The sequence below is a fragment of the Chiloscyllium punctatum genome, chromosome 13 (genome assembly GCF_047496795.1).
Source record: "Chiloscyllium punctatum isolate Juve2018m chromosome 13, sChiPun1.3, whole genome shotgun sequence".
Classification (NCBI taxonomy): Eukaryota; Metazoa; Chordata; class Chondrichthyes; order Orectolobiformes; family Hemiscylliidae; genus Chiloscyllium; species Chiloscyllium punctatum.
In genome coordinates, this window is record NC_092751.1 from 100,043,922 (window position 1) to 100,068,541 (window position 24,620).

Consider the following 24,620-nt stretch of genomic DNA (forward strand, 5'->3'; position numbering starts at 1 on the left):
GACTAGTCACAGGGAGCAAAAGAGTAATAAACTTTTTGCTGGGAAATGATCATTCTGCTTCATAAAGTGATATTTTGCCGATAGAAGCAAGATTTGAGCCTTCACTAATTCGCACACTATCTTCTGATTAGGGAGTGGATACATTTGGGAAACTTTATAAACAGTGATTTTCAGACATATTGTTAGGGATCTTTATTGGTGACACCTTCCCATTATTCGTAGACTTCCTCCATGGAGACTGAATTCAGAGATTGTGTCAGTTTTGCAGCAATCAAAAACTACCTCCTTGTGGTTTCCCCTTCTCCAAACTAGCTGTCCATTAGCAATATCACTTATTTGCAGTGGACTGTGTTTTTCCTCATTCACATCAATTTCCTGTTCTCCAGAAGGTGCATGTCATCCAACGCTAAAGTCAAGACCTTGTGAAGAAAGCTAATGTATGCACCCAGGTGTACATGAACTAGTCTGGTTGAGTTTGTGCATGCAAATTAATTTACAGAAGGTAAAACTAGATATATTTGTGGAATATGATATGATCCTGGTTTGGAAACCCCACCATTGGGAGTTCATGTAGAAACCAAATTAATTAATTATCATAAAAAACAAATACTAGAAAAATAACTGTTGACTAGTAAATCTGATTCATTAGTGTCCTTTAGGGAAGTTATCTAGCCACCTAATTTGCACCTTTATTAATTCTTATTGAATCCAGATATGGGTTTGGGAGAGAAATAACTGGTGCCTTCTCGAAGCATGGGACTTGTTATCATCACGGATGTACAAGGATCTAGACTAGGATGAAGGGCTTTTGTCCGAAACGTCTATTTCGCTGCTCGTTGGATGCTGCCTGAACTACTGTGCTCTTCTAGCACCACTAATCCAGTTTGTACCATGGGGAATAATACTACATACTGGAATTCCAAGTAAATGCATACCATATGATTTTAGCTCTTATATCTGTCTAATCTCTACTATACACAAAGATTCATACCAAATTATAAAGATAGATCTTTATTATACATATAAAAATTCAGTAGAAATCACATTTATGGCTTAAAACCTCACATTACCTTTCAGTTATCAAAATAATTCAACTAAGTTTCAAGTGTAAAAAAAAAGCCAGTTAGGTACTAGTTCCCATAGTAACCTGATAGGATTGGTACAATGGTTTATTTTCGCTTTTTGCTTTCTGATGCCTTCTTTCTATTTGGAATGCCATTCTGCGTATAACTGCTTTTAACCTTTGGCAAAACACTTCCTTTCAGTTTCTTCACCATTTTCAAGAAACAATAACCAAATAGTATTGCGCACACAGCAAACACAGCGATTACATCGAGCATGTAATACTGGTAGAAGAACATGTCATACATGCTGGGGCGCAGATGTGCTGCTCCATTGTGCCGTAGAACATAGTCCAGCCAGTAGATTGTACGGTTCACTGGATGGAGAGGCTGGTCATGATGCAATTTGGATAAATACATTGCCTGCGCCTTGTACCTGGAAATCAGAGAAAACTCACTGAATTAACTTTTTTTTTAAATTTTGAAATTTTGCCATAGACCCTCTTACTGTGCCTTTGTTGCCACCATAATTGACTGCTCCAGCACACTTCTGAGACCAAAGTTCTGCCTTCTGTAAACCCTGAGATTTTTGCAAAATTGTGCTGCCTGTGTTTCAACACTCTAAGTCTGCCATTCAGTAATCACTCTTGTACTCTCTGGCCTACAGTGGCTCCTATATGTATGATTTCTAAGACAATGTTTACAAACTCCCCCCCCCCCCCCCCCCCCCCCGACCACATACTCCTCTGTAATCTGTCTCAACATACAAATCGGTATTCCTAATTCTGGTGTATTGCACATCCCTGATTTTAATCAGTTCACTTGTTGTGGCCTTGCCTTCAGTTGCAGTGGATTAGAACTCTGGAAAATCCTTGCTTGAACCTCTTTCTCTCTCACCAACCTCCTTTAAGACACTCATTGAAACAGCTTTTCACCTCAGTGATACCATTGTGAAGAAATTTGTCTTAAACAGTCAGTGAGGTGAGAGGTTGAGGTTGAAGATTTATGACAGCATGGACAGCAAGAGAGGAGAACTGAAGCTTCGTGGTGGCTATTGCTGCCTAAGCTTGTCCTCCATTCAGGGAAGCTGTGCCCTTGATCATCTTTGACTGAGCTTTTGCTCATTAACCTATAATCCCTGTCATATGCTGTCAATGTTTGCTTTATTATGCTTTTGTGAAGTACCTCAGTATGTTATTAGATTAGAAGCACTGTATCAACAAGGTGTTGCAGCACATTCACATAAACTGCTTAGACCACTATCATGCAAATAGTGGATCCATTAATTCAAAGGGCTTTCTGAGATACAGTCGAGCTAACTGAATTGCCCAGAAGAGCTAGTATAGGCTGCTTGAGCTGAGTGGCTCCCTTCCAGACCACGCTATTCTGTGATACTTGTTTCTTACCTCGGATCCATGGTCACTGTGATAATAGCTTGATAAATGTCCTCCTCAGTCATAGCTTTCCAGGATAGAAAAATCCCCATTCCTTTAGCATGAACTCTTGTCATGATGTCATAATGGTCTCCAAAGAATGGAATTCCTACCACTGGTACACCATGGTATATGGACTCATAGATGCCATTCAAACCTCCATGGCTTAAAAATGCCTTTATGTTCGGATGACCTAAAACAAATAAACTTGAAGTTTATTTAGAAATGGGATTGGGGGGGGGGGGGGGGGGGGGAGAATCTTATAGAAACATATAAAATTATGAAGGGAAAAGTTAAGATAGAAATAAGATGTTTCCACTGGCGGGTGAAACTAGGACAGAGGGCATTGCCTCAAAATTAGGGGGAGCAGATTTAGGACCAAATTGAGAAGGAACTTCTTTACCCAGACAGGGTTGTGAATCTGTAGAATTTCCTGCCCAGTGAAGTTGAGGCTTCCTCAATAAATATTTTTAAAGCTAAGATACTGTTTTGAACAGTAAAGGATTTAAGGGTTTGTGAGAGGGCAGATTAATGGAGCTGAGGCCATGAAAAAAATCAGCCATGACCTTATTGAATGGCGGAACAGGCTTGAAGGGCCACATGGCCTACTCCTGCTCCTAGTCCTTCTGTGCTAAGAGAATCAATGTTGTAGTGATATTCTCCATTGAGGGAAGAACTTAGTTTGACTCTCTCCAGCCACTAGCTCAGTGCCTACTTGGCACACCAGTTTTATTATATCTGCTTTCAAACTACTAGTAATAGAGATGTACAGCATGGAAACAGACCCTTCGGTCCAACCAGACCTCCCAACCCAATCTAGTCCCACCTGCCAGCACCCGGCCCATATCCCTCCAAACCCTTACTATTCATATACCCATCCACATGCCTCTTAAAAGTTGCAATTGTGCCAGCCTCCACCACATCCTCTGGCAGCTCATTCCATACACGTACCACCCTCTGCGTGAAAAAGTTACCCCTTAGGTCTCTTTTATATCTTTCCCCTCTCACCCTAAACCTATGCCCTCTAGTTCTGGACTCCCCGACCCCAGGGAAAAGACTTTGTCTATTTATTCTATCCATGCCCCTCATAATTTTGTAAATCTCTATAAGGTCACCCCTCAGCCTCCGACGCTCCAGGGAAAACAGCCCCAGCCTGTTCAGCCTCTCCCTGTAGCTCAGATCCTCCAAACCTGGCAACATCCTTGTAAATCTTTTCTGAACCCTTTCAAGTTTCACATCTTTCCGATAGGAAGGAGACCAGAATTGCACGCAATGTTCCAACAGTGGCCTAACCAATGTCCTGTACAGCCACAACATGACCTCCCAACTCCTGTGCTCAATACTCTGACCAATAAAGGAAAGCATACCAAACGCCACCTTCATTATCCTATCTACCTGCGACTCCACTTTCAAGGAGCTATGAACCTGCATTCCAAGGTCTCTTTGTTCAGCAACACTCCCTAGGACCTTACCATTAAGTGTATAAGTCCTGCTAAGATTTGCTTTCCCAAAATGCAGCACCTCGCATTTATCTGAATTAAACTCCATATGCTACTTCTCAGCCCATCTGGTCCAGATCCTGTTGTAATCTGAGGTAACCCTCTTTGCTGTCCACTACACCTCCAATTTGGTGTCATCTGCAAACTTACTAACTGTACCTCTTATGCTCGCATCCAAATCATTTATGTAAATGATAAAAAGTAGAGGGCCCAGCACCGATCCTTGTGGCACTCCACTGCTCACAGGCCTCCAGTCTGAAAAACAGCCCTCAAACACCACCCTCTGTCTTCTACCTTTGAGCCAGTTCTGTATCCAAGTTCCTAGCACTGAGGCAACTGACTGACTTCTGATAAAGTCAGGAGGTTCTTAAAGATTATTAGAACAATCTCTTAATTGCACACAGCATTTTAAAAATAAGGATACCTGTGTGAGAGTGCTGAGAGGAAAGAGATGCCTGTCCCTTAGAGGTCTGTAGGTTTTAGTATTCTGAGGAAGGGTCACATTACCCAAAATGTTAACACTGATTTCTCTCCACAGATGCTGTCAGACCTGCTGAGCTTTTTCAGCAATTTCTGTTTTCATTTTAGGTTTTGTGGACTGTTTCAAAATTCATCCATAACAATTTCCGATCCAATCTTATTAAAATACTTGATTTTCTTCCAATCTTTAAACAATTTTTAAACTTCAACCTGTAATGCACTATTATTTCAAGTCTGCTGACACATACCCAACAAGTCATTCTGTGGTATCCACTCCATCAGCTTTGTATTGTTTCCCAAGGAGCTTGGCCTTTTTCCAAAAAACCTAAGGATTGAAAAGATTGCAGTTACTGTTGCTACACTCGCTCTTCAATTCCTGGGAAAAAAGTATCAAATTGCCAGAAAGGGCACCAAACTATGTATTCAGTTATTTGAAAGAGAATGTGAGGTCCAGAACACCATGCTGTACATCTCTATAACTCTTAAGTGGTCTGCTTTTGAATTGGTTTGCTGGAAAGTGGAAAGATAACCCACTTTGAATAGTCATCTTATTTTCCTTCCTCCAATGTAGGAAAGACACCTTTGCTCTTAAAGTCAACAGGAATCACACCAGAACCACAGTTTCCACAGTACATTCTGCTGTGGTTTCCCCCAGCTCTTCCATTTCAACAAGGATTTTTTAATGCTCCTGTAAAACCACAATGTTGGAGCAGCACATTGCTTTGGTCAGAGTGCACCTCAGCTGTGAGCTGACAGGCAAGAGATATAGGGCTTGATGAGACTGAGTTTCACTCGAATGTTATCCAGACTAGAGTGCGAAAACAAGAGAAGAGGTTCCAATGGCTTGCATTGGAAATATAGAAAGTTTGAGGGATGTGCTGATTGAGATGTTTAAAATGTTTAGGGCAGACAAACTATATTTCCTTGGGGACAATTAGGGAAATTGCAGGAAAGCAGGACGTGTGTTTTTGCACCATGTTGTCCGAAGTCTGGAATCATTGGGAAAAACCCATGTGGTTCACTAATTTCCTTTAGGGAAGGAATCTGCCATCCTTACCAGGTCTGGAGTTACATGTCACCCAGACCAACAGTAATCTGGTTGACTCTTAACTGCCCTCTGGTAATTAGGTATGGATAAGTGCTACTGTCTAACCAGCAACGCCTTCAACCCATGAATGAATAACGAATCTTGTATTTCCCCTACAAAGCTGTGAGTGCTAAGACAATTGGCGGTGGCAGTATCAGGACAAGCAGAGCTACACAGGGCAGGTGGTATGGAGGAACATTGTGCAATTGGTGTGGCAGGCTAAGATGTTCAACAACCTGCTGTTGTTCCACATTTGAGAGGTTTCTTCAACATAATAAATCCCCAAAGGGGCACGGGACTGGCTCTTCTTGTATTGCTGAAGTCCTTGTATTAATGGCTTTTGATAAGGAATTTCAGTGGAATAGTCCAATAATACTGAAACCTAGCTATATAGTCAAGTATTGAGAGAACTTTGAGGTGATGTTTCCATTTTGTTCTTGGTAGTGAACTTTGCAAGGGAGGTGCAGTTAATAATATAAAGTCCAATACTACTATTCCACCTGGTCAATTGAAGTTTAATATCAATACTTATGAAATTTGTACCCCCTTGACTTCTTAAAAATATGCTTTTTCATATTTTGCTAACAGTTTAGCAAAGCTCTGTGTCCTTACCTCCAGAGGACTTTCTGCGGTAACCGAGCAAAAGCAGCTGCTAGTTTTTCTGTCAGGTTATCTGAAAGATATTTGACTCCAGCACCAAAAGAGACCACCACAACTCCGTCTGGTGCACCTTCCACCCAGGTGGCCAGGTCCTTCAAACAAAAAGGTAAATTAGATGGATGACTTCACATACCAAGCAGCCTACATCTGCTAGTTGGTTCAGATTTTTTTTTTCCGGTTTTCCCCACCGATTGTGAATTGCAATCCTCCCCACCCCCTCCCCCCAAAACTAAACACCTGCTGCTCAGGGCTCGGTCAATAGCACTCATGGCTAAGTCACAATATTCTGGTTCAGGTTTTGCTCTGGAGCTGGAGCTCAACAGTCAAAGCTGACACTCACTTGGCATTGCACTATCAGTAAATGCCAACTTCATATAAGATGCTGAACCAATCTGCCTGTTCTGGTGAATGTAAAAGGTCCTGTGGCAATATCTTGAAGGAGGACAGGGGAGGGAGCCTCCACATTCTGGCTAATCTTCATCCCTCAGCCCAACATCACCAAACAAAAACCTTATCTGGTCATATTGCAAATTGGAAATTTTGAGAGAGTTTGCTGAGCACCAATTGGTGGTTATTTCTCCTGTGACAACAATGACTGCACTTCAAAGCATGCTTCATTGGCTAGGAAATGTTTTGATTCTGAAAAGGTTGTGTGCATGCGCACAAGAGTTTCTTTCCTTTGACAATCCTACTTCAAAAGGAGCACCAGAGAAGTGAAACTTATCTAGTACCTGAAGCTGGCAAAGTGCTAACAGATCTGCAACACTTATCTGGCCTAGTTTTCACTCAAACTTAGGAGCTTGAGTTTCAACTTCACACAATTAATGAACTGTGGTCAGTCAGGACTCTGGAAGGTTCAAATTGTCACAAATACTGAATCAACTCAACCTTTAGAGCTGGGGAAGTACTGAGCCTGTGGAGGCAAGATGAGCCAGGCTAAAGCACTTCTGGTCGCAAACTGAAACAAGTTGAATGCACTGCCCTTTCTACAGCTTACAGGTGGTCCCTTTAGCAGTCAGCAGCTAAGTCACTGTCTAGCCAAAAAACTACCGTTTGCACAAAGCCTACTGCACCCCCTCTAAATAAGCATTGAGCCCCAACTAGCACATAGAAAGGATCCCAAGCCAACGTCATGTGGGTACTTGGCTTGCAAATTAATACAGCTAATAATATTGAAAATCTGCTGAGATGCAATTGTCAATGCTTCATATTTTGCTAATTAATGTTTTCCCCTGTCAACAAACAGGCAGGATGTGACTTAATATTATTATTTAAATTCTTTTTCCTGCTTGACCGAAGGGGAACACAACATTCGTTTTTAGCCTCAGCAGATATGTGGAGCCAGCTTCCCCCTCAGTACTGCTTGTTGTCCTCAAATAGACTCTGGGAGTCTGTTCTATCCATCCTTTGCAGTTACATTTTCCCTTGTGTTCTTCTGCCTTTCTCCAGGCTTGTCAGTTCCATACTTTTGTCCTTTGCTAAATCATTTTCATTGCTGCTAACTCGTAAAATCTATTATTTCAGACAATACCAGAGACCAAACTGGTGTATGATGACCTTGAGAAGGTAGATTCAAAATTGCTGATCGCAATTTTAAACAAAGGATTAAATTAAGTCATATTTCCTTGTGCTCTTTCAACCTGTTTGCAATCCTGATAGTCCCATGTAACTAAACCATTGAGGGATCAACTTGAAATATGGTCTTTCAAATCTCATCTTTCAGACTTGCCTCTAGAACAGTTGAAAAACAGCCCAAGCTCCCTTTTTAGAATTCTCTACCTTCCCCTGTATTGGATGCTGTGTACAGTTATGATTCTGAATGGGTCAGTATTGGAAGTCACATTACAGTCCTCCCAATCTGATGATATCATGATGGCTTAGGTAGGGATATGACAGAATAGCTCACTCAAGACCTCATGATGACCTGTGTACCCTTTGGTCAGCCCAGTCTTATATTAACATCTTTGACACTGTTACGTTTATCTGGTTGCTATCATGCATTTTGCTTTCAACAACAGAGTCTTTGCCGTACAAATCAGTTAGTGGCAACAAGCTGCCTGTGGTTATTATTCAAAAGCTGATTATGACACACCACAGAATCTCAGAAGGATTGTTATTGTGCATGAGGCCGCCATTTGGTCCATTATGTCTCTGAGCATTTTGACTTCGTGTCAATCTCCAGCTTTCCCTAGCAACTTTACTCATTATTTAAACAGAAACAATCATCTGATCTCATCTATTACCTCCCTCCACCAAACATCCAGGCAATGCATCCCAGACCCCGATTACTTGCTGTAAAAAAGTTTTAAGAACTGTCGCTGGTTCTCGATACTCCTGTAAGTAGGAAAAGTTTCTCCCTGTCGACTCTTCATAACTGACATTTCGCATTCCTAAAGCTATTCTTGTAATCTCCTTTGGCACTGTCTGCAAAGTATGGCGCCCGGAGTTGTCTACGATGCTTGAGATGAGGTCTAGCTTGTGTCCTTTATGGGTTCAATTCTTGTAATCAGTGCCCCTACTAGTAAAGTATAGATACTATGTGTTTTATTCACTTCTCGCTCTATCTGTCCTGCACCCTTAACGAATTATGCACATATATACTCTGCTCCTTCCCACCCTCTAGACTAGTACCACTCTTCACCCTGCAAAGTAGATTCCACATCATACCTCACCTTCCTGCACCCCAACCAACACAGACACACACACACACACCCTTCCCCAAATCCATTAAAGAACAAATCTGCTCGTGTGTGCATTATCATCTATAAATGTATGCAGTTTTCCTGGGTGGTCCTGTTGTGATAACCAACTGCTAAATACAGCCCAGAATAACCATTGTATTGGTGTTTCTCTGCTAGCTACAATAACTATTCCACAACACGAACAGATGTACAGAGCTTACGGAATTCCTGCTACTGCCACTTGCCACCTGGGAACTGCTTGCCTCTGGTATCGGAAAAGGAAGCATCAAAATTCCAGTTCCTTTTGTAAAACTATTTTCGTATAATTTATGCAGTTGTACAGTATGACATTTGGCACAGGCATGCTAATGTTCTGAGGAACGGTCATTCGGCCAAAGTCTTTTCCCTGGGATAGGGGAAATCCAAAACTAGAAGGGCATAGGTTCAAGGTGAGAGGGGAAAGGTTTAAAGGGATCTAAGTGACAATTTTTTCACGCAGAAGCTGGTGTGTGTATGGAATGAGCTGCCAGAGGAAGTGGTGGAGGCTGGTACAATTACAACATTTAAAAGGCATTTGGATGAGTACATGAACAGGAAGGGTTTAGAGGGATATGGGCCAAACACTGGCAAATGGGACTAGGTTAGGTTAGGATATCTAATCAGCATGGACAAGTTGGACCAAAGGGTCTGTTTCCCTGTTATATCAGTCTATGACTCAAAATTCGGAGATGCCGGTGTTGGACTGGGGTGTACAAAGTTGAAAATCACACAACACCAGGTTATAGTCCGGCAGGTTTAATTGGAAGCACATTAGCTTTCGGAGCGACGTTCCTTCATCAGGTGATTGTCACCTGATGAAGGAGCGACGCTCCGAAAGCTAGTGTGCTTCCAATTAAACCTGTTGGACTATAACCTGGGTGTTGTGTGATTTTCAACTTTATGACTCAAAACATTGCTACACAAATATCAACACGATGCTACACTTCTCCAGTTTCCACTCGAAACACATTAAAACAGCCATCCCCTATGGACAAGCCCTACGCGGACACAGGATCTGTTCAGATGAGGAGGAATGTGGCAGGCACTTGGAAGAACTCAAGGATGCCCTCATAAGAACAGGGTACAATGCTCAACTCATTGACCACCAGTTCCAATGTGCCACAGTGAGAAATAGTAATGACCTCCTCAGGAGACAGACACGTGCTGTAACCCTTCATTGTCCAGTACTTCCCAGGAGCTGAAAAAACTACGCCATGTTCTTCGCAGCCTGCAACACATTATCAGTGAGGATTAGCACCTTGCCAAGACTTTCCCCACACTTCCACTTCTCATCTTTAAACAACCATCAAACCTCAAACGGATCATTGTTGGCAGTAAACTGCCCAGCTTTCAGGACAACAGCATACAACCCTGTCACAGCTGATGCTGCAAGACGTGTCAGAGTGTCAACATGGATACCACCATTACACAGGGGGAGACCACCCATCAGGTACGCGGCAGGTATTCATGCGACTCAGCCAACGACGTCTATTTCATACGCTGCAGGTAAGGATACCCTGAGGCATGGTACATTTGTGAGACCAAGCAGAGGCTACGCCAACGGATGAATGGACACTACACAACAATCACCAGGAAGGAGTGTTCCCTCTCAGTTGGGGGACACTTAAGCGGTCTGGAACATTTGACCTTAGACCTTTGGGTGACCGTCCTCCAAGTCGGACTTTGGAATAGGTAACAACGCAAAGTAGCCCACCAGAAGCTCATAATCAAGTTTGTTACCCTCGGAGATGACCTCAACCAGGACCTTGGGTTCATGTCACACTATAGGTGACCCCACTGCACTACACACACAAGAACATGCGTGTGTGCACGCACATACACTCTCCTACAGACCCGTAGACTCACACAGACCCTCTGTCATATGCTCACATATACACCCCCCACACTCATACCCAGACATGCACCCTCTCGAAGACATAACATTCTCACACACACACACTCTCACAGACACTCACTCACACCTCCCCAGATACATACTCCCACATGTCAGGTTTGTGGGGTGAATTTGTACTTGCAGCATTACATTTTATTTTGCTCAAAACCTGCATGAATCCATGTAAGATTCTGTAAATCCTTCCTTTAGAAATAGAATCAGTCTGAACATTGGGATACAGGCAGGCAGACTCTAACCTCACATCTTCAATGCATTATCTGAGCTGACATGGCACTTATTGTTAAAGTTCACTTGAGAATGTAACTTTTTCTTAAAAGTTATGGGATTTATATATGAAAGAATTGAAACCAGCATGGTCATTCTAAAAGATGAGAGACTTAACAAACAATCCAGGTCTCTTTCAAGAAGTCATTTCAGTTACATCACACTGTAAACTTTTGCTATGAATTCTGTGTCTTAAGATTTTACACTCCACAACTATATGATGAAAGAGCAGCGCTCCGAAAGCTAGTCTTTCCAAATAAACCTGTTGGACTATTATCTGGTGTTGTATGATTTTTTAACTTTGAAATGTTAACTCTGACTTCTCTCCACAGATGCTGACAGACCTGTTGAGCTTTTCTGTTAGTGGCATGTTAACTATGTCACTAGGCCAGTAATCCAGAACCCCAGGTTAATGGGTTCAAATTCCTACCATGGGTGAAATGATGATGAAATGTGAATTCAGTTAAAATCTGGAGTAAATAGCTATCCTAATGTTACTCTTGTAGCCAGTAGCACCCTGATCAACTCCATCATTCTCAATGGAACCTTCCCAAACAATCACAGTAGTGGTTACATTTGCCCTTTGACCTCTGTCCAGGGCCCTCTGGGCAGTTAGGGATGGGCAATAAATGCTGGAACAGCCATAAAACACCCACGTCCCTATGAATGGATTGCATTAAAAAAAAACTAGTTGTGTATCTTCTGAGAGAGACACAGATGTTGATTGCAAAGCTCCTGGGAAAAGATCGGTGTGTCTTGTTCTGACATCAGAAATGATATGCATAGAAAATTTTCCGTTCATGTTAGACCTCCAACATCACATCACCATTTTAATTGCCAACTCTCCCAACCAGGCTTGCTTTGACTGCCTGCTCTCCTGGATGCAACTGGGAAGCAATCAGAGCATTTACAGTAAGTTACAGCAGGGTGGAAACATAGCAGAGGGGAGGCTGGAAAAAGCCTCAAGTGGTTCAATCCAGGAGCTGAACACCCTCACTAAATGATACGTCGTCACGATACCCATCCCCCATCAAGAATTGCCTCGGGAGTTAGTGACAGTCTATCGGAGGATGATCCACACAGGCAGCTCGATCTGGTTTACACCACCATCAGCTGGCTGCCTCCCAGAACCTGACAACTTAAGGGATTCTCCATGTATGAATGCAGATAAAGGAAAAGCAAAACATTCAGTGAACCAAACTGTACTTCTTAACCCCCACCCCTCTGTGAAGCACAACTTTGTACAAGCGCGAGTTCTAATTTCACTGTTCTCCCAAGATTGTTGTTTCAACATTGAGAGTGCCATGTCAAATGGTAGTTTTATGTACGAGCCCTCACAAACCGTAAATAGAAAATTTAAAATTGCATTGTTCTGTATTTATTTGGAAAACTACTAACGTCTTACAATTAAATCATTATAGAGTCAACTGTAAATGGGTTTTCAGTCTAATAAGCAGTACATGTGTGAAGGCAGCTTCAGTATACTGGTGTTATATATTGTAAATTGCCACTCGTCTCTCTGGATCTGACCCTGGCACCACCTTGAAACTGTACAAGTATTAACTTGACAAAGCTGCCCTTTGACTCCAATTATTGTTTGTTTCATCAGTGAGTCACTTAACTGTTACAAGTGAGCAAAGCTCTGATTCAGAGGCGCTGAGGAAAAATAAAATATTAACCCATTTTGTAATGTGTCCTCTCTTCTGGATGGGACATTTTAAACCACTCGAATCCCTATTACAATCCAATTGAATTCATTACTGCTGCTGATTGCCTGGATACACTGTCTCCACACACTGTCACAGATCTCTGCTGGGTAAACAGTACCAGTCTGTTGGCTGGTTAGCATGGCAACCATAAAGGGAGACACAAGTTCAAATCCCACGACAACTGGTGAAATGTGAACTGATGAAAAGCTTTGGTGGGTTGACCATGTTATATTGCCCTGTAGTATCCAGGGATATGCAGACTAGATAGATTAGCTATGGTAAGAGAAGGGTTATGGAGATCGGAGCAGGAGTTGGGTCTGGATGGCACGCTCTCCCATAGGGTTGGGGAAGAATCGATGGGTTGAATGGCCTCTTTCTGCACTGCAGGGACTCTATGAGAATCTGGGAATAAAAGCTGGCCCAAATCGCAACAGTGGTCAATGGTTAAAGAAACCCATTTGGTTCGCTAACTTTCTTTAGGCAAGGTCCTTACTGGCCTTCATGTGACTCCAGACCCACAGCACTACGGTTGAGTCTTAATCAACCTCTGCAGTGCCACTCAGTTCAAGTAGCAATCAGAGATGGGTAATCAATGTTGGCCCAGCTAGCGACACCCACATCCCACGAGCAAAATATACAGTTGGCAAATGATAAGAAAAATTGAAGCTTTCAAAACAATCTTAAAGACAAAGAACTTTTCACAGGGCATTATACAGAAAATTTGTAACCTAGGGTCTTAGGTTAGATATCGCAAAGTTTGTTAAAAGTGGTGGAGAGTGCTAAAGTGTGTCTTGAAAAGGTAAGTAGTTGGTGGTGTCAATGGTAGCCATGATGTGGAGGTTCCAGTGTTGGACTGGGGTGGACAAAGCTGAAAATCACACAACACCAGGTTATACCAGCCCAACAGGTTTATTTGGAAGCACTAGCTTTCGAAGTGCTCTGAAAGCTAGTACTTCCAAATAAACCTGTTGGACTATAACCTGTTTTAGATTAGATTCCCTACAGTGTGGAAACAGGTCCTTTGGCCCAACAAGCCCACAACGACCCTCCGAACAGTAACCCACCCAGACCCATTTCCCTCTGACTAATGTACCTAACATTATGGGCAATTTAGCATGGCCAATTCACCTGACCTGCACATCTTTGGACTGTGGGCTGAAACCAGAGCACCTGGAGGAATCCCACGTAGACACGGGGAGAATGTGCAAACTCCACACATGCACAGTCACCAGAGGCTGGAATCGAACCTGGGACCCTAGTGCTGTGAGGCAGCAGTGCTAATCACTGAGCCACCGTACCGCCTTTGTTGTGCGATTTTTAACTTTGAAAGAATAAAGCCAGGTAGTGAATTTAGACCGAAATAACAAAATACTGCCACTGTAGACAGAGCATTAGAAATAGGGCATGCTCAAGAGGTCAGAGGTTAGATTAACACAGGCATATCAAAAGGATTGTGGGGCTAACAAGGTTTACAGAGATAAGCAGTTGAAAACAAAAATAAAACTATAATAATATCAAAATATAAACATGTGAATTGCTTAACTGCAAGCCAGTGTCGGTGAGCACAGGGTGACGAGTGAACAGACGTTAGCCCGAAAAAGGACAAGGGCAGCAAGATTATGGAGCCCTGATTGAAGAGTTATCATGATTCAAAATATCAGCTCGCTCTCTCTCCATCGATGCTGCCCTGAGCCACTGTGATTTCCAGCGTTTTTCATTTTCAGTACAGATTCCAATATCTGCAGTAAATTTGCTCCTACAAGGTTTTGGATATCCTCAAGTATGTGGAAGGTCATACAGGAATGCATTCTTAGTCGTGAGCGACTGGACAGAAAATCAAAGCACTGTCAAGTGGTCTGGCCATTAGTAAATGTCACCTTGTTTAGGTCAGATTTCACTTTAGTCATCTTTAAGCTCCATATGTGAACAAGGCAGAAGTAGGTACTGCAGATGCTGGAGATGAGAACCAAGATTAGAGTTGTGCTGGAAAAGCACAGCAGGTCAGGCAGCATCCAAGAACCAGGAAAATCGACGTTTTGGACAAAAGCCCTTCCCTGATGAAGGTGCTCTTCCAGCACCACTCTAATCTTGACCCCTTATGTGAGCAGACAGTGGTAATTGTGATCAGTTAATCGATGATCTTATAGCAATGTAGCAAATGAGTTTGCATGACAGACCCTTTCCCATATATTGACACCCCACCTTGAGGTTTCCTCAATACTTTGTTACAATGTATGGAACCCCCTGTCTTAAAATGCAATGTTCACTCGCCAAAATATCAGCAGCTTCATTGGAGAAAATTACTAACCCATTCGAAACAGTGGGAAAACACTCATCTCACTCTTTTGCAAAAGAACCAATGAGCCTTAGTTAAAAAACAAAGCCCTGGGCAGATAATTCCAATTTAAAAAGAAACAATCCATTCACTGGCGGGGTTATTTCTTATTAGCCATTCCTAGCTGCCCTTGCAGGAGGTGGTGGAAGTGAACTACCTTCTTGAACCACTGCAGAGAATTTGCTATAGGTATACACACAACGTTGTCAGGGAGGGAATTCCAGAATCTTCACCCAGTGACATTGACGGAATGGGTGATATACTTCCAAGCCTGGATGTTGTTCAGGCCCTCCTGCATTTAGTCGTGGGCTGCCCCCGAGGAGTCACGAATGGTCCTGAACATCCTCACATCTGACCTCATGATGGAAGGGAGATCATTGGAGAAGCAGCCGAAGATGGGGTAGGCCTATGCACAATCCCGAGGAACTCCTGCAGCTGAGATAACTGACCTCCAACAATCATGACCATCTTCCTATGTGTGAGGTATTACTACAACCACCAGAGAGTTTTCCACCTGATACTCATTGATTCCAGTTTTCCTAGGGTTCCTTGATGCCATGTTCAGTCAAATGCAACCTTGATGTCAAGGGCTGTCACTCTCACTTGCCTTCTGGAATTCAGCTCTTTTGTCTATGTTTGAACCAAGGCTGTAATGAGGTCTGGACCTGAGTAGCCCTGGCAGAACCCAAACTGGGCGTCACTGAATAAGTTATTGCTGAGCAGGTGCTGCTTGGTTAGCACCATTGATGATACCTTCCATTACTTTACTAATGATCAAGAGTATTCAGATAGGGATGTAATTGGCAAGGTTGGATTTGTTTTGTTTTCCACATCAGTCGGGTCAATGTTCCAGTACAACAACAACACTGTCTATGTAGCTAGCGAGGGAAACAGCAAGTTCTGTTCACAAAAATATTTTCTGATTTCCTCTATGTGCTATGTCATGACTATAGCAACCTGCCAGTGGGAACAATCCATCAATACATATTTCATTGTCACCATAATCCCGAAAGCCTCTATTAGGTCACCCTCTTAACATTCTCCATTCTGCTGGGAAATATCCAAACTTATCAATTCTCCCTGATAATAGCTTTATGAATTTACAATGCATCTTGGTATTTATAAGGCCTCCCTATGAACTGTATCCAACATTAATCATTGTCTGAAGATTTGCTCAGCTTTGACTCAGTGTTTCGCTATGAAACCAATGATTGTATTTTCTAATCACTTGTTGACCATACTGGACAAGATCATCTTTTAATGAGGAAGTCAATCAGTCAATCATCTCAGAAATGCTGAGGTGGTGGCCAGGGCTCCCAACTGTGTCCCCTCCATTTCCTGCACTTCTGTCACGCCTTCCCCTCCCAGCGAGAACTACGTTCCCTTGCCCTCACCCCATCTGTCTCTGTATTCAATGCATAATTTTTCACCACTTCCACCAACTGTCTTGTGATGCTACGAACAAACACACATTCTCCCCCTTCCCTTTCAGCACTCAGAGAGGGACAGTTCCCTTCGTGACATCCTGGTCCGCTCCTCAATCATTCCCATCACACCATCCCACAGCGTCTTTCCATGCAAATACAGGAGATATGTTTCGCTTCCTCGCTCTTCACTTTCTGAGGCCCCTTATTTCTAACAGAAGCAACAGTTTACATGGATTATCAATTTAATCAACTGTATTCTCTGCTCACAAGGCGTGGTCTTCTCAATACTGAGAAGATAGAAGGAATACTTCCATTCAGTTTGCAAGCGTAATCCCGCACTTCCAGTCATTGTAACTCTCCATCAATCTTTCGCGCTGTTATCTCTGTCCTCTGCACTGTTTCGATGAAGTTCAGTATAAGCCTGAGGACAGCACCTTCAATTACCATGAGGCATCTTGCAGCTTTCTATATTCAACACCAAGTTCATGAATTTCAGATCCTAAACTGCTGCCTCCCAAGTTTGCCTGTTTTGATTTTTCTCTTATTTTTCACTTTCAATCAGTAGCATACTTGCTCCATACAACCCTTTTGTTCTGCCCCCTCACCCATTCCCTTAGCACATGGAGGACTAATGCTTCTGTCTCACTATCTCTCTCTCTCTCTCATCTTCTCTGTCATCACAGACCTTCCCATTGCCCTTGTCGCAGTCACCCCTTGCTGAAAACCGATCACATTTCTCACTTCTCCTGGTTCTGATGAAAGGCCACAGGCCTTAAGCATTTTTTTGCTTTTTTTTAAAATCCTCCACATTTTCTGGTTTTATTTCTGTTTATCTACAGCCTCCTCGTCATATATTACTGCGCCTCTCCAAGTCACTGTTTCTTAACCCTTCAGTTTCAGAGTTCAGATGAGTTACAGATCCATTAAACAAGAATTGATACAAAACCCCTGTAAACACCACCTGCTCTTCCTGTGTCTAATTTCACTTGCAATATTGGATTCCAACAAACTACACACCTACCGTTTCTCAACTTTAAAAGCAGGGGATCGTCAATCTGAAATTGATAAACTCGGTGTTGAGTCTAGAAAGCTGAAAAGTGCCTCAGTAATTAGAGGTGCTATCCTCAAGTCTATACTGGAGTTTCATTGATACAGTGCCAAGGACAGAGATATCAGCGGGAGAGTGAGAACGACTGGAGTCATGCTTGCAAACTGAACAGAGGCATTCTTTAGGCCCAGATTGTGAACAGGCCACACATAAAATGTGTCTACTCCCTTGAGGATTTTCAATACTTGCTCATCACAGCTTTCTTCCTCAGACTCATGAATCCCACAATCCTCACCCCAATATCTGGCTCCCTTTCCTCACTGTTCATTTTAAAACCTCGAAGATCAAGTTCAACAACCTTAGATCTGAACCAGAGAGCCCACTGTGCCATAGACATCCTGTCACCACTATACCTCCTCTGGATCTATCTTTATTCACTTTATTGCCTCACACTACCCCCACTTTTCAACCATTTAAACACTTTGCCTTCCAACCTATTGCTTAGGCTTTCCGACTGGCCAGCTTTTCTACAGTTCCATAGTTCATTAAAAAAAAACAGTTAAATCCGCAACATCTTCTAATGTTGACACCAAACCTCATCGGCCTGGCAAGGTGATGTCTTCACAGAGCTGCTCACTATTTCCTTTCCTGTTGGCTTTTCCACTAAATTGTTTTCAATCCTTCCCTGGTCTAATTTCTTCACACTGGCGTTCCATCTGTGCTCCTTGCAGTTACTGTTCAAACAGGTTTAAACTCTTCAGCGCTTGGGATTTTTCTTTTATTCATTCACAGGATGAGGGCATTGCTGGCTGGGCCACATGTTTATAACTGCACCCTGAAGGGGCAGGCAAAGAGTCAACCACATTGCTATGGGCCCAGAGTCACATATAGGTCAGATCAGGTCTTCCTGAAAGAGCATTAATGAACCAGATGGGTTGTTCCAACAATCAATTTATGGTCATCATTAGACTCTTAATTCCAGATTTTTTCGAAAAATTAAATTCAAAATTCCACCATCTGCTGTGGTAGCATTTGAAACCAGGTCCCCAGAGCGTTGTCGGAGTTGCTTGATTAACAGTCCACCAATATTACCATTAGACTATCGCCTCCCCCCTCCACACTTTCAAATAAGTAGGCCTGAGAAGTGATGTGAGTACAATTATAACATTTAAAAGACATTTGGATAAGTACATGAATATGAAAGATTGGAGGGATATGGGCCAGGAGCAGGCGGTGGGTTGGGATTAGCTTAGTTTGGGATTATGTTCGGCATGGACTACTTGGACTGAAGGGTCTGTTTCTGTGGTGTTTGACTAAGGATACTTTTGGTTAGGGGCGGAACTGTACGACTTACCTCCAGCAAGGGGTGTGCATGCTTCGTGAGGATGCCTCCCACAAAGACAATGTTTGGTAGACTCGGCCTGGGAAACTCCAGCGCTATGTCAGTGCAGAGAAGGAAAACACTGGAAGCCTGGACCACCTCCAACATGGATCTGGACGGTTTAGCCCTGTACTTCTGCAGAATTGCATCGTACTTAGGGAGGACGGCGCACCTGGTGCCTACTCTGCTGACCACGTAGATCAAACCGTTCCAAGCACGCTCCAGGAAACTCATCCGATCGGTCATCAGGGAGTTAAATTCTGGAACATAGGAAACCGGGGAGGGAGCACCGAGCTCTGCCGGGAACCACAGCCCAGTGGAGAACGTAACATGCTTCACGCCCAGGATTTCAGCGAATACGTAGCCACACATTTCATTGGGATCAACCAGGAGCAGGTCAAATTGTTCTTCCCTGAGCCGGTTCTCCAGATCCCGGTTGCCCAACATCTGGTCACAGTTTGCTGTATAACTGTCCAAAATGCCAAAGAGTTCCAGCGCTGTCAACTTTCCTGAGAAGATGTTCTTCATTTTCTCCTGGAGGAAGTCATCGGCAGTTTGAGAAGTGAACAGGCCGGGATATTTCTGAAACCTGTAATAAGGAGATTCCTCGATCTCCCGGCCTTTCGATGCTACAATGACCACCTCATGCCCCTGCCCATGCAATGCCTTTGCGAGTGTTTTAAATATTTGTAAATGACTTTCAAACATGATTGGTGGGATCACCATTATCTTAGCGGCTATGGAAGACTTCAAGATGGTCAAAGTCAATATGAAGAGTGGAATGGTGAAGAATAACAGTTTCATTCTGGAAAAGAACAAGAAAATCACTGCAGACTGACTCTGCTAACAAATATTTCACACAAAATGTGGCATTTCAACTAATGTACATTCTTCACATCCACTTTCCTGCCCTTTCCTCATAACATGTGATCAGGAATCTATCTGTCTCAGCTTTAAATATACACAAGGACCTTCCCAACAGCTGTTTTTTTTAAGATTAGATTAAATTACTTACAGTGTGGAAACAGGCCCTTCGGCCCAACAAGTCCACACCGACCCATCGAAGCGCAACCCATTCCCCTACACCTAACACTACGGGCAATTTAGCATGGCCAATTCACCTGACCTGCACATTTTTGGACTGTGGGAGGAAACTGGAGCACCCGGAGGAAACCCACACAGACCCGGGGAGAATGCGCAAACTCCACACAGTCAGTCAGTCACCTGAGGTGGGAATTGAACCCGGGTCTCTAGCACTGTGAGGCAGCAGTGCTAACCACTGTACCACCGTGCCGCCCACTCTGTGTGGCAAGCAGTTCCAAAGATTCACAATTCTCTGAGAGAATAAATTGCTCTTTATTTCAATCTTAATTTGGCACCCCTTTATTCTCTGACCATGCCCGCTGGTCCTAGACCCTCCAATGAGGGGAAGTATTCTCTCAGCATTTACTGTCAAGCCCTTTAAGAATCCAATAAGTTTCAATGAGAGCACCTCTCATTTTTCTAAATTCCACTGAGTGGAGTCCCAGCCTGTTCAGCTGTTGCTCATAAGATAATCGCTCCATTCCAGATATTATCCGAATGAACCTTCTGTGAACTGCCTCCAATGAAATTATATCACTCTTAAATGAGGGGACTAAAACTGCTCACACTTCTCCCAGTGTGATCTGACCGACACTTTGTATAGTTGCAGTTAAGATTTCCCTGCTTTTATATTCCACCCTCCTTCAAATAACTGCCAACATTCCATTAGGCTTCCTGATTACCTGATGCCCCTGTGTGCTAGCTTTCTGTGTTTCATGTACAATTTCCCTATATGTTGCAGCTTTCTGCCGTTTTTCTCCATTTAAGTAATATTCTGGATGTAGGTTTGCTCGCTGCGTTGCAAGGTTCATTTTCAGACGTTGCGTCACCATACTAGGTAACATCTTCAGTGAGGTCACTGAAGGTGTTGCCTGGTACGGTGACAAAACGTCTGAAAATGAACCTTCCAGCTCAGCGAGTAAACCCACATCCAGAACGTCAACCTGAGCTACAAATCTTCTCAAAACGTGTTAAGTAATATTCTGTTCTCTCTTCCAAAATGAACAATGTCATACTCTCCCAAATTATTCTCCATTTGCCCACTTACTTAAATTGTATCCCTCTCACAACTGCCTTTACAGCTATTTTTGTGCCATCTGCAAATTTGGCTACTGTACATTCACTTCCTTCCTTTAAGTTATTAATATATATTGTAAACAGTTGTGGTCCCAGTACTGATCCCTGTGGAACCCGACTGGTCACAGGTTGCCAACCTGAAAATAAACTCCTTACCCCTCTCGCTGTTTCCTGCCTATTAGCCAATTCTTTATCCATATCAATATACTATCTCCAACACTGTGGGGTCTTAAGATTTAACCTTTTGAGATGTCAAACATCTTCTGGAAGTTCAAATGCAGCACATCTACTGGTTCCTCTGAAATAATTCCACAGGGTCCGTTATCCTGTCACCAAGTCACCCTTTATTTACATATGCCTAGTATTTGACACTGGTGCAGCTTCATCAGAGCCAGCTCTTAGACTGAACAGAACCTCTGACACTCTTATTTATATCTGTCAGCCAAGGCTCCCTGGTTATACCAGCCCCAATCAGGGAACTCATATTTTAAGACATCTACCTGGCTCACTCATTGCAATCACTGCATCCTCTCTATACATTCTGATTGAGACATCCTACAAAAACTCTAATGAAATAGTCAGATACAATTTCTCTTTCATGACGAGTGGCACGGTGGCTCAGTGGTTAGCACTGCTGCCTCACAGCACCAGAGACTGGGGTTCGATTCCACCCTCGGGCAACTGTGTGCACATTCCCCCAGTGTCTGCATCGGTTTCGTCTGGGTGCTCTGGTTTTCTCCCACAGTCCAAAGATGTGCTGGTGAGGTGGATTGGCCATGCTGAATTGCCCATAGTGTCCGGGTTAAGTGGATTAGCCATGGGAAATGCAGGGCTAGGCAATGGAGTGGATCTGAAAAGTGGTTACTCTTCAGAGAATCATGATGGCCTTGTTGGGCAGAATGGTCTGCTCCTGGATTGTAGCGATTCTATGGTAAAACCATGCTGCCTCTACTAGTTTAAAATTATAATTTTCCAAATATTCTGCTATTAATTCCTCAACAATTGATTCAAAAAATTTCCAACAATAGAATTCCACTGCAGTCAACGGTTAGGACATGACTGGCGCTAATTAAACCCCAGTTTCTGTCCTACGGTTGCTCATTTGGTAACAAGTAAAACGTGTAAGGATATAAGTGGCAGCTCAGGTATGGTGCTTGTGACACAACACGCTTGTGATCAAGGTGTTTCAATGAATTAGAACCGAATTAATTTTGTGTTTTCAGTCTGCACTCAAGAGTCACTGGTCTCTTATAAACACATGGTTAGAAGACAAAGTTTGACACTGTTCAATTTACAAGCAAATAATCTACAGTTGAATAGTCACAGTGATTGGAGGTTCCCGCTGCTGCAGAAACTTGTTTTGTGTCACATGCGAACCATTCTGAGCGCAAACTGCTTCCTACCTTGAGCTTTTCCTTGTTCGATGACCTTTGACTTGTTAAAAAACCCAACAACCTGTTCAAAGACACAGAGGTTGTAGTCTTTGCCCACAGCAGTCCATATATAAGTAAACTCTTTACCTGCCGACCGTGTTGAGCAGTTCGGTGGGACTTCCAGTCGTCGGCGCGTCCTTTTACCGAAGAATTTAATCTGGAGAATTTAAAAGGCGTGTTGCACTTTTGTCACAACCCGGTTTCACTTCCTATCTAATTGCTCCGCCCTCATCTCAAAACCAGCCAAACGGGAAAAACATTTCTCCAACCCAGGGTTGTCAATGGTATCATTTCCAATTTCTAGACACTCATTGCTGGCTCATTGTCGACTGAAACTTCATTATACACCTCGGATTTTAAATGGTTGAACTTTTTTTTTAATTGCTGAAGAAGACTCCAGCCTTCCTCAGGGTTTTTTTTTATATTTGAGATGAATCCAGATATTACCAGAAGCAAAAAAGAAAATGGCTCACAGTTTCAACACGGTTCAGTCACTCCCCTCATTCCCGACCTATTACAATTGACCTCACCCGAACTGGGATCAACCCACACTGAGATACAGTCGGTCTCTTGTGTCAGCAGCTCTTCCTCAAAGCACTTTTGGAAAAAAAAATACATAAACATATATTCACTTCCACAGGTATAGTCTTGTATAAGTAAGGAATGCCTTTGGGTTTGTTTGTTCTATATAAAGACTGTGAACAGAATCGAATTATGCGTCTGTATATAAAGATTTTTATGAATAAAATAAATAATCTTCTTCGAGAGGTGCTTTGTTGCCCCATTTATTGCCCAAGCTGCTGCTGATTGAGAAGGTGGTGGTAGCGTTGTAGGCAGACACACAATGCCCAATGGAAGGGATAGCCAAGATTTTTACCCAGCCAAACGAAAGGGATGTTGATAAGTTGGATGGTGAGTGGCTTGGAGAGAGGAAGATGTAGGTGGTGATGTTCCCATATCATATAGTGTTACAGCACAGGAAGAAGCCCTTTGGCCCATAATGTCCATGCTGGTCATCAAGTACCTATTTACTCCAGTCCTGTTTTCTAGCAAAGGGGCCATATGCTTTGGTGTTTCAACTGTTCAATCAGAGTACTTCGTAAATGTTGGGAGGGTTCACATGTCCAGTAGCCTCTCAGGCAATAGATTCCAAATACTCATTGGCCTCTGGGTGAAAAAAATTCTTCAATCTCTTTTAAACTACCTGCCCCTTAGCTTAAGTCTTTGCTATTGACTCCTCTACTAAGGAGAAACATTTATACCCACCTCACATACGCCCTTCATAATTTTGTATGGCTCAATCAGGTCTCCTGCTAGCCTTCTCTGCTCTCAGGAAACAAACTCCAACCTACCTAGTCTCTCTTCATAGCTGAATCACCCATCCTAGGCACCTATTCACCTATCTTGGTGAATCTCCTCTACATCCTCTCTAGTGCAATCATTTCCTTCCTAGAGTGCAATGACCAGAACAATGTTCTAGCATTCAACCAATATATGCAGCTTTAATATAAACCCCCAGCTCTTGTATTCAATGCTTTGATGACTAAAAGCAATTATTCCACAAGTCCTCCTAATTGCCTTATCTAATTGTTCTGTTGCCTTCAAGCATCTGTGGATATGCTCACCAAGGTCCTTTTGATTCTCTGTACTTCTCACCATCCTATTATTCAACACATATTCCCTTCCCTTGTTAATCCTCCCAAAATGTATCCCTTCTTTCAATTCCAATTGCTATTTTTTCTGCCCATCTACATTGTCCTGTAGTCTAAGACTTCCTCTCATGATTTACCACACCACCAATTTTCATGTCATCTATGAACTTACTGATCATGCCTCCTTCACATATCTCAATCATTAATGTACACAACAAACAGCAAGGCAACCAGCACTGAACCCTGTACTACACCACTGAACACAGGCTTCCAATTACAAAACAATCTTCAACCATATCCTCTGCTTCCTGCCACTAAGCCAATCTTGATTCAATTTGCCAAATTGTTCTGGATCC

General features: G+C 42.9%; 1 protein-coding gene across 2 annotated transcripts; it reads right to left on the bottom strand.

The window, feature by feature from the left end:
• Window positions 1-995: 995 nt before the first annotated feature.
• Window positions 996-23,079, bottom strand: LOC140484711 (2-hydroxyacylsphingosine 1-beta-galactosyltransferase-like). Of its 2 annotated transcripts, none has more exons than XM_072583432.1 (6): window positions 22,700-23,079; window positions 18,993-19,824; window positions 6,173-6,312; window positions 4,722-4,798; window positions 2,468-2,687; window positions 996-1,497 (listed from the first exon to the last, which is right to left on the bottom strand). In XM_072583432.1, exons 2-6 carry the CDS (start codon window positions 19,821-19,823, stop codon window positions 1,170-1,172), a joined length of 1,596 nt encoding a protein of 531 aa, XP_072439533.1. In that variant the 5' UTR covers window position 19,824; window positions 22,700-23,079; the 3' UTR covers window positions 996-1,169. The 2 variants fall into 2 exon arrangements, with proteins under 2 accessions (XP_072439533.1, XP_072439534.1); XM_072583433.1 differs by having other exon boundaries at window positions 22,583-22,716.
• Between the last annotated feature and the right edge of the window lie 1,541 nt (window positions 23,080-24,620).